The 14400-nt window shown below is 34.1% G+C and overlaps 1 protein-coding gene across 12 annotated transcripts in view; it reads right to left on the bottom strand.

Moving 5' to 3' along the window:
* Positions 1-14400, bottom strand: part of PICALM (phosphatidylinositol binding clathrin assembly protein) — a 106800-nt gene that overhangs the window by 16087 nt on the left and 76313 nt on the right. For 2 of the 12 annotated variants that reach the window (XM_049889608.1, XM_049889616.1), the window contains exons 13-18: positions 12724-12873; positions 4833-4940; positions 3060-3191; positions 2936-2966; positions 2680-2779; positions 262-285 (exon numbers count right to left, since the gene is read on the bottom strand). In XM_049889608.1, the coding sequence (XP_049745565.1) occupies positions 262-285; positions 2680-2779; positions 2936-2966; positions 3060-3191; positions 4833-4940; positions 12724-12873 (545 nt within the window). The remainder of the gene's footprint in view (positions 1-261; positions 286-2679; positions 2780-2935; positions 2967-3059; positions 3192-4832; positions 4941-12723; positions 12874-14400) is intronic. The other 10 variants (XM_049889609.1, XM_049889610.1, XM_049889612.1 and 7 more) reach the window with 10 other exon arrangements.

Raw genomic sequence — 14400 nt, 5'->3', positions numbered from 1 at the left:
CAGATACACACACAGACACCCAGCCATCTGGCAGCAAATGGCGGAATATTAAGCAAGAAAAAAAATTGGTATTTCCCATGCCACCATCAGAATTAATTCTGCAACACACCCATGAAATCAGTAGGTGCTAGGAAGAATTTCTGGCACATTAAAAATCTGAATGTGAAAATAAGTAATAGCTGAAAGGTTATGAGATTCTGCTACAGCAGTGGTTAATAGCATGCCAATTTATTGCAAAAAGGCTAGTTTTTGGTCACTTACGTATTGTGGAAAATGCATGCCATTCTGTTTTTCCCAGGGAGAACAATTACATAATGCAATAACACTGGATTAGAACAAGTACTTACACAACAAAAAATACACAGAGAGCATTTTAGTTCACATGTACATTCGCTAACTATCTAAAACCTCTTTTAATTCCAGTTATCTAATGAAAGAACATCTATACTGAAACACTATCAAGGTTGACAAGGGAAATTTAGTCCTCAGCCTCATCCTCTTACATGAACATATTTTAAATGATTACAAGTGTCACTAAAACATAAAATCTATCAGTAGTGTCAACAGTGTAACATTCAGGGCATCCCATAAAAAGGGTTGCATCAAATGATGTCTACCACAGGAAAAAAAGCAAGCAGTTAAGTTATTAAAATAATTTGTAGTATGACATCATTAAATATTTTAATTAAATCTCAATTAATTTGTTTTAAATTCTAAAAAAATTTTAAAACCTTGACAGTGCTTAAGGATTAATAAAAAGGTTAGAAATGTAAAGAAACATCATAGGCAGCAGTTCATCTAACTGGTAAATCCCATCATCAGCCCTAAACTTTAACCGTTAAAAACAAAACCTATAAAATACAATGCATACAAAATATATTAACAAAATCCTTTAGAGATGATAGACATTGCCATACACAACACAGCACCATAAATACTGTTATCGTATCATCAAATTGCATACATATTCTACATGGTTAGATGCCCATTACATTCTAGTAGTCAATACTAAGGCAAGTCCTGTCTATCGACTACTAATATCTCACATGAATAAATGCTAATTTCAAAAAATAAGAAAACACTCATTGTATTATATTAGTCTATGTATTTATATCATCCCTCACATATTATCAATGTATAGTTCACACAAGACTATAAAATCCACTAACCTCCTACCATCTCCTAGTCAGTGAGCTGTGATACAGTGGAAAAAACACTGGATTCAGAGTCAGAAGGAATGGATTTCAATTTAAATCCACTATTTTTTAGCTGCTTTGCTTTTGAAAAAAAAATCATATAATTTAATCCTTAAAACCGGGATAATCATACGTGCTGAAACCACTTCAAGGAGTGCATCATTTGCAGGCTCAAGATAGCGAGTGAGGGAGCAAAATCTACAAACTATTTACATGCAAGATTTTATTATTAGCAAGGGCAGTTAATGCAACTAGTGAAAAATTATTGCCTTAAAAAGGGAGCTAAATTTCAATATTATTTTCCATTCATGAAGTCTGAAGCAAATAAAACTCTTTAGATAATGCCACACAAAATTTTACCAGCACGCTATTTTTTTTTTTTTAGCTCATCCCTACTAATTTAACACATGACTGACCCAAAGAAAACAGGGCAATGCTCTGGAAGGAATTTAATAACAAGAAAGTGACTATAACAAGGACAATGAGTGTTCAACAATAATAGAATGGCTACAATGTGTAGCCTATGTTACTACTAGGACATTGTTACGAGAAGACATGTTTCAAATTTTTCTACAAGAAATGACTGTTGTCTGACCCGGGGAGACCTGTTGGATTGGTAAAATAGCAGTTCGCCAAGCACCAAGGTACAGCCATAAGGCTACTCTCGGTCAACTGTACCTTACAGTATTTAAAATCATTCCTAGCTCTTCTTCAGTACTAGATGTTAGCTAATGAATTAGCATATATAAATTATATTAACAAGAACCAAGTACAGTGTCTTTACCAATGGTGAGATCTGAAAAAATCAGATTCTAGAAAAACAAGTCATAAATATGAGACCAATATCATATTTTTATGCAAATAATTTGCACCTTCTACATCTGTTTGCCAACTACTCCCTCCCCCATGAGGTATTTTCGTAAGCACCACTATGCTAATTTTTTTTATGTACTGTAAAAAAAAATAAGCATAGCATGCCTATGAAAATACATGTTGATATAAAAAAATCAGCACATTTATGAAAATACCTCACGGGGTGAGGGAGCGGCTGGCATACAAACGTAGGAGTGCATGCTATTTGAGTAAAAATACGGTAGTGATTAAGAGCATATGCTCTGTTGTTAGGCTGCTTGGGTTCTAAAAACTCATTCAATTACTTAAGAACTCTGCCACCCCAGGCATATTACTCAGTAACTCTGTGCCTCCATTTTCTCATAGGGTTAATTTGAGGATTATATAAATAACACCACAACGTATTTATTAGAACAATACCTGGCACATAGTAAGCCATAAATCAATGTCAGCTATTAAAATGTACCTGACAAATTCAGTCAATAAGCTTCCTTGAAAAGAAACACAAATTACTTATATTTCTAAAACTTAACAACAACCTTTCTATGCCTATCATTTTAAAAACATTTTCATGTTACACATTTAACTAAATTATTCACGTGTTAGTATATCATGAGCTTTTCTGACTCACCATCGTTGCTGCACTCCAAGCAGTTGTTGGTGCAACCTTTGGTTGCCAGTTAGATCCTCCAGTTAACTTCTTTTCACCTGGCTGACTCCAGTTTACATCACTTTAAATAAATATGTGAGAATATTTTAACACCTCTAGTTATAAAATTTCTTTACTATATATTTAGTTTGAACAATGCATTTAAGATGCACACTTGACATCTCTATGCATATTTTCAAGATGAATTCTCAATGAGGAAAGAAAACAAAACACTCACTTCTTGGTAGTTCCATTTCCAATGCCAAGATCTAGTACAAGAGAAAAACAAAGCATTTTAAAACTAGACTTGTTTTTATAAAACAACTTATTTTAAAGAAGAAAAAAATCTGAAGAATACTTACTGCCCACAAGGTTGGCTAAGGATGAATCCAAATCATCAGATACTAACTTGTTCGGTGGGAGTTTGGCAACAGGAAGACTCTGGTTCTGAGAGGCCACTGTTGGTTTGAGAAGTCCACCTAGTTCATCAAAGCCTTAAAGTTATAAACAGACGAAATAGGATTTGTAAGGAACTTTATGGTGCTATAGCTTCCTAAAAGGGGTCTCTGCCTTTTCTCCTTGTTTGTTCACTGGAAAAATCCTCTTTAAAAAAAATGAGTACTAGGTAAATGCTCTTAAATGGAAAAGGAAGAGATTCTCCATTTCACAGAGAACTGACTGAAAAGGTTGTATTTACTTGCACAGAAATCATTTATAATATAATGACAAATTACATTACCGTTAAAATGTATGAAGAGAAACACAACCAAGTAAACTATTCTTATTGTTAAGCTGTGAAAGGGAGGGAATGGAATGTAAGTTTCCCCACACCCAGCAATATTTTCTGAAGATTCACTCAAAATTGAAGCAATATAGATAAAAAAAAGTATCTTTAAATTTTTTTAAAGTTCTTTTTACTTTAAGAAATATTATATAGACCTTTTATTCATCAAGTGGAGGATGTAAGGTATGTGTCCATTAAAAATAAGTGAAAACAAACCATGAAATCATCTCCTTTCTTCTTTAAAACCAAAGAAATTGCTAAGCTACTTTCCAATAGCCATCTAATAAATTAGGACATTGCCTGAAAATGAAAATAAAATCCCTTTAAGATCTCTATCAGAGGGTAGGAGGTAATAACAAACCCAACCAGCCCACTGGTGGACTCATTAGGATGGCCCAGGAATAGCAAGTGAAGTGTTCAAGTTCTCAGAGTTTGAAAAAGAAAAGTGATCAAAGATGGCGGGTTACAAAATATGAACGACTGGCCTCTATTTCCTTTATCCCTTTTCCCAGTAAGACAAACTTGAAAGGAAAAAGCAAAATGCATAAAAAAACATAATTATAAACATATTAGGTGTACAGAAAAAAAAATTCTTAGCCTACACATATTCTTTATAAGTTTATTTATTTTTGAATTGTAACTAGTCATATTTTATAAAATTAAAAACACTTCAATATATTCTATTTAAATGGATTAAATTTAATTACTAACCAAATCAAAGGCCACTTCATGGTAAAAACAGAATTACTGAGTGTCAGTTTTATAGAAACCCTAAATATTTACAAATTTCAAGTTAACAAGATAGTAAATGAAAACCTGTATCCTTGGATTTGTGAAGTTCTTTTAAGACAACTGACCAAGTACCTATAATTCTTAAAACAATAAAAAAAAAACCTGCAGCCAACAGCTCTAATTCTTAATACATTCTAGTTGCTTATACACAGATTTATCTAACAAGGAAAGATACCCACAGGTTATATTTTCCTACTTTTCAAAAACAACCAGTTTCATACTTTAAGGTTATTATTTATTTTAGAAAAGATAAAAATTATGACTGAAAAGGCATAATACTCTAGACAGTCACTAGTAACTTTACATTTTAATTTCTTAGTAAAATCTCTCTGTGTCTCTTACGTAGCTCTGTGAGAAACAAAATCTTCCCAGAGTCAAAACTGTCACTAAGGAAAGGGAAATGGCTAATAGTTCATTATAGTTTTCTTTGGGAGCGAGTAGAAGCAATTTCATCGGAAACCCCAATTTAATCTACTCATACATGTTCAAAGAAGCATTATCTATTCTTACACAGAATCCAAATTATAATAGTTACAAAAAAAAAAAAAAAAATTCTTACCCCCAGAATCTACAATAACGTTTGTAGATTTATTTCCAAACACAGATTCAAAGTCAACATTAAGGCCAGTTGAAGGATGTGGCTGTGCAACTGGAGAAGGAGTGAATCCTGAGAAAAACCAAAATGGAAAAAAGTGCAATTCTTTAATATTTCTGCATTTATAGCTTTTTAATAATGATGACAATAGAATGGAAAAAGCAATAAATTTCCAGAGCCAAAAAAACAGAAACAAACAAAAAAACTAACCCTGCAAGCTAACCATTTTCTGCACCACCACATTTTTTTTGTGTGTGTGGTGATCGCATTTTCCATAATAAAATCATTCCACTGACAAAAGAAGACAGCAACTGATGTTGAATTACTTTTTGTTGTTTTGCTACAGAAATAAAATTTTTGCCATCTATTCTACCTTAATTTTGTATGCTAAAAACAAAACACATATATAATTCCTGGATTTTGCATATAACAAAATGAATATATACTTGGTAATGAAATAACCTAGGATTCTTTAAAAAAAAAAAAAATTACTTAGTATCTTCAAGATAAAAGTCTTTCTCCCTTTACCCATCCAACCTCCATTTCTCTCTCTCTTTTCTTCTACAGTTAATCAAAACCTATATGGTTTAAGTTCATTTTATTAGCAGCAGGATTCTGAAAGGTACAATTCACTAATCTTTATGTCCACTTTGTGTCTAGGCATTTTTAGAACATCAAAGAAAAAAAAGAACTTTCAACTTCTAACCACCCTCCAACTTACTTCTTCCAACAGGGGAACTGACCAAGTATACAATCAATATGCTAATTTACCTAACTTCAGTCTGAAACACCAGGACATAAACAGGAAACTTATTCCTTCCTGCCTGCATTACACTTGATGTTAGTGGCATTCAGTAAACAAATACCATGCTCAGATCTCTGAAGCCAGTGTATGCTGAGGTTACAATATGTAAAATTTTCCATTATACAAGGCTGTATCTTTTTAGATGAAGCTCTGAATCTCTAGGGGCTGAAAAGAAGAATTAAAATAATCTAAAGAATTAAAATCATTGGTCAGATAACTTGCAGAGCTCTCAATTTCTGAATATATCCAAGCAAAGAACAGTCTGGCAAGGATCACAAAAAAGGAATTCTTTCATCTTGTAGAAGACTGTAATAAATGGCTCCTAAGGTACTCCCCTCTCTAAACTACATAAAGTCAGAATGTAAAATACACAAATCTGGTATTAGAAGATTAACAACTATACCTTTAGAAAGAGTTGAACTTCTTTACTACCAAACATGGGTTTTCTCTCTTCCCCTACCTCTCTGCTAAAGAATCTTCTGTCTGTCAGAATGTCACTTTTAATTCTTAGTGTACAATGATGTTAGAGTAGAAAGACAGATCTTAAAGAAAACTGTAAAAAGTAGGACAAGAGTTGGTGAGAAGTCCAAGAAGGTCCTCAAAGACGGAGAAGCCAGAAAACAATGAGTATTATTAACAATGACCCACATACGCTGGTTACACATTAATACTACTACTTAAAAAACAACAACAACAAAAAAACCTGTTGCCATCAAGTCAATTCCGACCCATAGAGACCCTACAGAACAGAGTAGAGCTGCCCCATAAGGTTTCCAATTGAGTGGTTGGCGGTTTCGAACTGCTGACCTTTTGGTTAGCAGCCAAGCTCTTAACTACTGTACCACCAGGGAACCAAGTAAAAGCAGCATTTTACACCATATAACAAATATTCTTTACGTCACAAATTTTTAGAGAATTCACAAGTTTGATATTGTTCCACAATTACTTAAACCACTCTTATCTCAAAGACACTGGTAATAAAATGAGAACACGAACTCTATTTCTTAAAAAATAGTACGTGCCAAAACGAAATAATTTAGTATATAAATCTCCTGACCATTCATCAAAAAGTTCCTAGAACTGTACAGACTTAGCAATTTAATGGCATTTTTAACACATTTAACATTTCCAACATTTTAACACTTAAAAATGTTAAATTGCTAAGCCTGTACGATGTATACTTCTTGCACTGTGACGGTAGCAAGAGGCACATAATTAATCATGATAGATTTCTGTCTGCTGAGTAGATACACTGGTTCTTTTTGTAAGAAGTTATGAGAAAAGCCAAATGTCCTACTCAACAACAAACCAACTGGTTGCCGCTGAGTCGATTCCAACTCATGGCGACTCCTTGTGTTTCAGAGTAGAACTACACTGCATAGGGTTTTCAAGGTCCCTCTTGGGGGGGTTCAAACCACCAACCTTTTGATTAGTAGCTGAGCACTTAACCATTTGCACTACACCAGGGTATTATAAAATACTATTACCTAAAAGCAGCAAAGAGGTCAGAAAGGATATAAAGTAATCCAGAGCTAGTTTAAAAAGTTACTATGTATGGCGGAGGGAAAGGATGTAAAAATAAAATTTTTAATAAATTACAATAACTTATTAACTACCAGGAAAAGAAACAATATATTTTCAAAGTAACAACCTTTTAATTAATTAATGAATGCCTATAATACACACACTTTCAGGGTAAGAGTTTTTTTTTTTTTTTTTTGCATCATTTCAATGCACATCATCAACTTAATAGCCTTTTGTCTCCGGATCCATTTTTTGGGACACGGTCAGGATCACTTACTTTCAATTTTTAAAAGTTTCTTAACACGGAGAAACAAAATAAAATCACCATTTCGAAATAGGAAATTTTAGAGACAAAAAACACCCCAGATTCTCCAAGTTAAGCTTAACTTTATGAAATAATCTCAACGTTGTCCTGCATACTCTTTCATTTCATGAGGGCTCAGTGAAAACTTCATCACTGACCAGCAGCACCAGGCTACAGGCTAACATCTCAAGATGGCAAATCTCAAGATGACAACAATAAATTAACTAAAAGGTACAAAACTGACAAGCTCATGGGACAGAAATGCATCCCAGTATCTTAAAAAAGGTGTGGTGGGGCGGGGGCGGGGGGGGGGGACGACTGGGCTGTTAATGGATTTTGGGGTAGTTCAGTAATACGTTAGGCCTTGTACTTGTTTGTGAAAATAACTGCTGCCATTTATTAAGCCCCATTAAACACCACACCAGACTTCACAAACAAGATCTTATTTAACCCTTTAAACCTCCAAACAACCCTATGAGACAGTTGTTATTAAACCCATTTTACAGAGGATGAAACTAAAAAATTAAACAACTGACTCAAGGTCCAAGATCTTGTAACTGGCAGAAATAAGACCTGAACCTTAATCTGTTCGGTTCCAGAATCAATTAGGGGTTTTCAGTTTATCCTAAATTGTTTGCCTTACATAAACTAGTAGGTAGAAAAATAAATGTTTATTACTACAGCTATAATAATTTATTATGTTTTTCATTAGGACTATTCAAATTTTATGAACTTCTTAAGCTCTTCACAGCAAATGCTGGGTCAAAAAGTGACTAACCTGGCAATTTTAAAAACTAAAAGCAATACAAAAAATCAATGTTCAAGATTATATCTGGTGATTAGGTAAAAAGTATGAAGTGGTCAAAATACATAAGATGGTTTTTAACAGTCATTTTAATAATTTTTTATGTGCCAGGCCCTGTACTAGATGTTATAGTCATATATGCAAACCTCACTGCAGCCCATTTACCCCTCAGAGACGTTGAAAGATTGAATACTTGCTTTAAAGTCATTTAAGGAAGTAGTAGAACTGAAATTCAAACTCAAGTTCACTAGACTCAAAAAACCCATATTCTTTCCATCAAATGTCCTCATCTTTAAATACATTTAACCATGTCCAATTCTTATAACTAAAGTCAAGATCTAGGTTCTCTGTTCGTGTCAAACCTACTCAAAAACCTACCTAGGTACTTGGAGAGACAAAGAAGCATATCGAATTGGCCATGCTTCCCTAGAAACTGCTTCCCATTTCTATAGCCTTTATGCAGGTCTGGGAAAGCACATTCCCCACCCCCCCCCGCCAGGTCTCCCTAAACTCATGTCACACTGCTCAAGTTCAAATTATTTACTGCTCTATTATTAAACTCTATACGAAGAGCTTGAAATTCCTTAAGTTTGTAATATTAAAACTCTTCTGAAGATAAGAAAATGTCCAAGTCCCAAGTATGGATTAAAACAAGATGGTAGGCATCTATTCACAAAACAACCATGTACTTAAGCGAGGCAAACAACATTAGGCAAAAAATTATCTGCTCTTCAAAAGCAAACAAGTATATTTTTCTTATCAAGTTTAAAAAAAAAAAAAAACTCACTTTAAGAAAAAAAACCCTCAATTTCTAAATTGATAAATTTTAAAGCTAGCATTACTGCCTCCAAAATAACTGGCTACAGTAGAGGGCTGATAGCACATAAGGGTATATTAGTATCACTTTGAGAGCCACGAAAAAATCTGACAAGGCATACAAGGAAAGAAAAGGAAAAAAAGAAGAGAAAGATGAGGAGGGACAGTTACAGAAAGAGTGGGATGGAGTAAATGAGAAAAACGAAACAACAGGGGGAATCCAAGCACTTGGCACTCTTCAAATGACAACTTACTAAAAAAAGAACTTGAGACTTCATGGTATTATATTTTAAAAAGAGCTATTATATTGACAATAAAGTTTGTTTTTTTTTTAATAACCAACACTACATCTCTTTAGAAAAACAAATACTAGGTAGTTGGATTTTTAGTCAATACTAACCTATCTTGTAATGTCTTACCAATGAGGAAAAAGGCCCAGACAAGTTCATCGACATGCACATGGCAGAACTAGGACCACAACCCACTCTTTTTGACTGACAATTCAGTGTTCTTGCGGCTTCAATGAGGACAAAGCTGCCTATTACACTGAGTATCATATCATCAAATAAATGTTTTCTTTTGGCAGGGTCTACATGGCTGTTCCCTTATTTTTCTGGTTGTTCTTAACCCTATAAAGCAGGAGTTGACAGACTACAGTCTGTCGCCTGCTTTTATATAGTCCAATGAACTAAGAATGGTTTCTACATTTTTAAAGTATGGTTATTTAAAAAAAGGAAAAGAAACAAAGAAAAACGTACAACAGAGACTTTGTGTTCTGTAAAGCCTGAAATATTTGTTATCTGGCCCTTCAGAGGAAAAGTTTGCTGACTGTTGTTCTAGGGCAATGCTGTCCAACAGAACTTTCTGATGATGAACAGGCTCTATAATCTGCACTGTCCAATATGGGAGCTACTAGTCACATGTGGCCACTGAGCACTTGAAACGTGTTGAGTTCAACTGAGGAAGTAAAATTTTAATTGTCTTTAACATACAGGCACATGTGGCTATTGGCTAATTAGATAATGTACCTCTAGGAACCGCATACCTTGGGTGGTCTTTTGGTAATAAACTGTCGGTATTTTTATTACTACTTCTTAGGAACTTTTAGCTTAGGTTGAAGGTCTTTTTATCAAAAAGGCTTTTATAGGCCAGGGATCAGCAAACTACAACTGCAAATCCTTGTAAACAAGGTTTTATCGGAACACAGCCAAGCACATATGTTTACGTGTTGTCTGTGGCTGCTTTCACCATCATGGCAGAATTGAATAGTTGTGATAGACTGTGTGGCCTGCAAGACAAAAATATTTACTATCTGACCCTTTAAGAAAAAGTCTGATAACCCTTGTTTTAGGCTAATACCTAACAGATAGACATCAGTAGTTCTTCTTATCCCCTTATTACTCATTTTCATAAAAGAATAATTAACAGTAAGATTTTTGTTTTTAATATTAGCACTTAACAGGTGAAATTTTTCAAAGAAAGAACACCTTGTACTTTCACTTTTACTACTTGCCCTCAAAGAGAATACAGGGGTTAAATCAAAGTCTGTACTTCCACAAGGGCAAGAGCACTACACTAAGAAAGCTGTGGGTCTCCCACCTGGCCTTGCTTCCACTAGCTGGGTTATCTTAGTGCATCTCACTTTTCTGGAACTCAGCTGACTCATTCATAAAAGGGCAATAATACTCCCTTCCCAGTATGAGAGTTGAGAGCTGGTCCAACTTTCTCTGGAGGTCTTTGCTGACCCTACACCACCAACTCTGTGATTTTTAAGCTTCAAATGCACCTACCTCCTTAGAGTATCTGGTCATCAACTTTACTAATCTGCTTTGCTTTCTGGTCTTCCTCTCACCCCTAACCATAGACACAAATTTAAGAAACACAAGGAAAACGATACTTCTAGTATATTTGTTATACTTTTCTTAGAAAGTTGAATAATTAACTCTCTCACAATGGCTTCCATATCTTTTCCCTCTGCTTCTGTTTGAATGTGAAGTAACTCTGACCTCTAGAACTTTAAGTTTTTGCCCTGTATCCTGCCCCTCTTCAGTGGATATAGATGTGACAGTCTGAAAGCCAAGTGCCGCTCTGACCTTAAACAAGGAAATATCACAGAATACCAATGCAGAGGCTTTGTTTCATAATGCCAAAATAAGGCAACTGACTTAAAAAGAAACTTGCAGCCATACTTACTAAATGTATACTGGTTCATATTCTGTAAATGTATAGAAATAATAAACCTGTAAAATAAATCTCCAAGGAAAACTCTAGTAACCCTTTCATTATCCACCAAGTATTATGCTCCACTTGACAAATTCTCCAAAATGGTGAAATTCAGTTTCATTATTTTTAATGGAAAATAAATTTTAAAGTATTACAATGGCATGAAGAAATTATTACAATCAATCACTATGCTTTGGGTATATATACGGCCTGAACTATCAGACAAGATATACATAAGCAGAGCCTTGGAACTCACTTCCTCAAATCTCCACTATTAACTTGCTTTCTTGCCATCTACTTTCCTTTCTCCCGTATATATCTAACACAATGCAGCCACCTGATCTACTTAGGGTATACTGATGACTTTCCGCACATTGCATAATCAAAGGTTTAAATTCGTATCATCTTAAGCTCTTTTATTGAGCTGAATAAAAGCAGTTTCACCACCTTCTAAATAAGACTTAGCACCTTTTTAGCAGGATTCGAAAAACATTTATTTCAGCTTTACTACATCCTTAAATACTTACTCTTCTCTGTATAACTTTGGTATGAAATTTTGCCTTTTTGTATATTTTTATACAGCAATTAAAGGCTATTCAAGTTGCTTTTCTGCCTCACTAGCTACAATGGAATACATACTTCCTACTTTTCATTTACCTCTGGGCTAACAATGAAATGAGACCCTTAAGAATGGGACAGAGGGTATGTATGGATCAAAAAAAAAAAAAAACCTGTTGCTGTCAAGTCGATTCCGACTCATAGTGACCATACAGGACAGAGAAGAACTGCCCCACAGAGTTTCCAAGGAGTGCCTGGTGGATTCAAACTGCCAACCTTTTGGTTAGCAGCTGTGGCACTTAACCACTATGCCACCAGGGTTTCCATATGGATTTTAGACAACCTAAAATTGTACTGTGCAACAGTTAAAAAAAAAAAGTTAAGATAACTTCTAAGAGTGATAACCACCCTCTTTCTTAAGCACAGAGGAAAACACACACACACACACACACACACACTTATATAAATAAGTTTAAGAGATACTCTTAAAGCAACTCTCCTAATAACCAACTCTCTGAATAACCAGGATGTTGCACGTGATGGGGGACAGCTAGAGTATTGTATTATAATAGAGTAGAACAAAAACACCAAGAAAAGTTCAACATCAAAGGAAATTTTCTTTTCCAAAAACTTGAATTAATGTTAGGGACAATAGCGTTAATTTAAAAACCTTACCATATTACTGATTTTTAGTTTATTTTAAAATTTGATACTAAAATTCAAAGTAATTATTGCTGTATCTTAAAAATAATTAATGGTTAGGTAAAAAATACTTAGCAGTATAAACATTAATTGGAAAAAAGGTTAAATGGTACTTTACCAACAAACATTTCATGAGTAGGTGTCCTAGTAGTAAAAGTGGATACATCTGAAGAAATGGGAAGGTGAACATCACCACTACTTTTTGTGAGGAAAGGATTTAAGCTTGGAATGGCATCATCAACAGCATCTACAGTAGCAGAGAAAGGATCTGTGTAGTCCAAGTGCATTATAGCAAAATGAAGAAAGGAAGCAAATAAATTAGTATTATAATTAGTCAACAGGCACAAAGTGAAAAGTAGTAGCTATATTATTGTTTATTAATCTTAAACGTAAAAATATCAAACTGCCAAGATGGAAGACTGCATTTAGCATTTAATATATTTTAAAATGAATTCTCAGATAAAACATTTATGTGTCTATAACAACAGCAGCCTATTAGGGACAGATTCCTTCTCCAACATCAGGAAGCCAATGGTCAGGTAGTTAGAATAATAACCAAAATGTTTCTATAGAAGAGCCACCCACTCAGAACCCATTTTCCTTGCCCAACCTGAGAATGTATTGGCTTTGGTAGGATAGCTGTATTTATTCATACAACTGATATGAACAATTGATTATGTATGTGACATAAGTAAACTTTCAAAAAAACAGAGAGGTATGAGGATGTAAAATGGTACCACTGCTATAGACAAAAGTTAAACATAGAATTACCATATGACCCAGCAACTCCATTCCTAAGAATACACCCAAAAGAATTGGAAGCAGGGACTCAAGCAGATACCTGTACACCAATACTCAGAGAAGCATTATCCACAATAGCCAAAAGATGGAAATAACCCAAGTGCCCACCAATGAATGAATGGGTAAACAAAACATAGTACATATATATACAATGGAATATTATTCAGCCATAAAAAGGACTGAAGTTTTAATACATGCTACAATACAGATGAATCCTGAAAACATTATGCTAAGTGAAATAAGTCATACACAAAAGGACAGGCTATTGTATGATTTCACTTGTATGGAATAGCTAAAATAGGCAAATTCATAGAGACAGAAAGTCGATTAGGGGATACCAGAGACTGGGGTGGGGAAGGGAAAGTGGTAATGGGGAGTTATCACTCAATGGATACAGAGTTTCTCTTTGGGGTAATAAAAAAGTTTTGAAAATAATGTTATTAATGTCACTGAATTGTACACTTATAATGGCAAATATGTTATATATTTTATCACAATAAAACTTTTAAAATCCACAAATAAAACAATAAAATAAAAAAATAGGGGCAAATGCAAATTAGATGCAAGAGGATATTTCTAATTTCTAGCATGTGTAAATAACTTTTTGCATAGGTTCAAAGGAAGGAAATAAAAAATAAAGATGAAGAAAAGGTCTAACAATGGGGAAAACGATTTCAGAAAATCAAGAACAGAGACTAAAGATTGGCTATTTAGTAAATGGGGAACAGCTTTGAAGGCCTAGCTAAGAATTTCAGATTTTTAAATGATTTGTTGAAAGAGTAACAGAAGTGTTACTAGTCGTAGCAGATGTGTATCATTATCAAATCCTACATCTAAAGTTACTCTAGAATCTTTTACTGTACATGTATCTCATTCATGATAATGATCATTCTAATAATTGGAAGCCATTTATTTTATTTAAGATTTAAAAAGTAAATGAGAAGAGAAAAACTAAAGAATAGCAATGTACAGTGTCAATTTTTTCTTATAACAC

Source organism: Elephas maximus, chromosome 7 (assembly GCF_024166365.1).
Source record: "Elephas maximus indicus isolate mEleMax1 chromosome 7, mEleMax1 primary haplotype, whole genome shotgun sequence".
Taxonomy (NCBI): domain Eukaryota; kingdom Metazoa; phylum Chordata; class Mammalia; order Proboscidea; family Elephantidae; genus Elephas; species Elephas maximus.
Note: the sequence above shows the minus strand (reverse complement) of the source record. Positions and strands in the feature narration are given on the sequence as shown.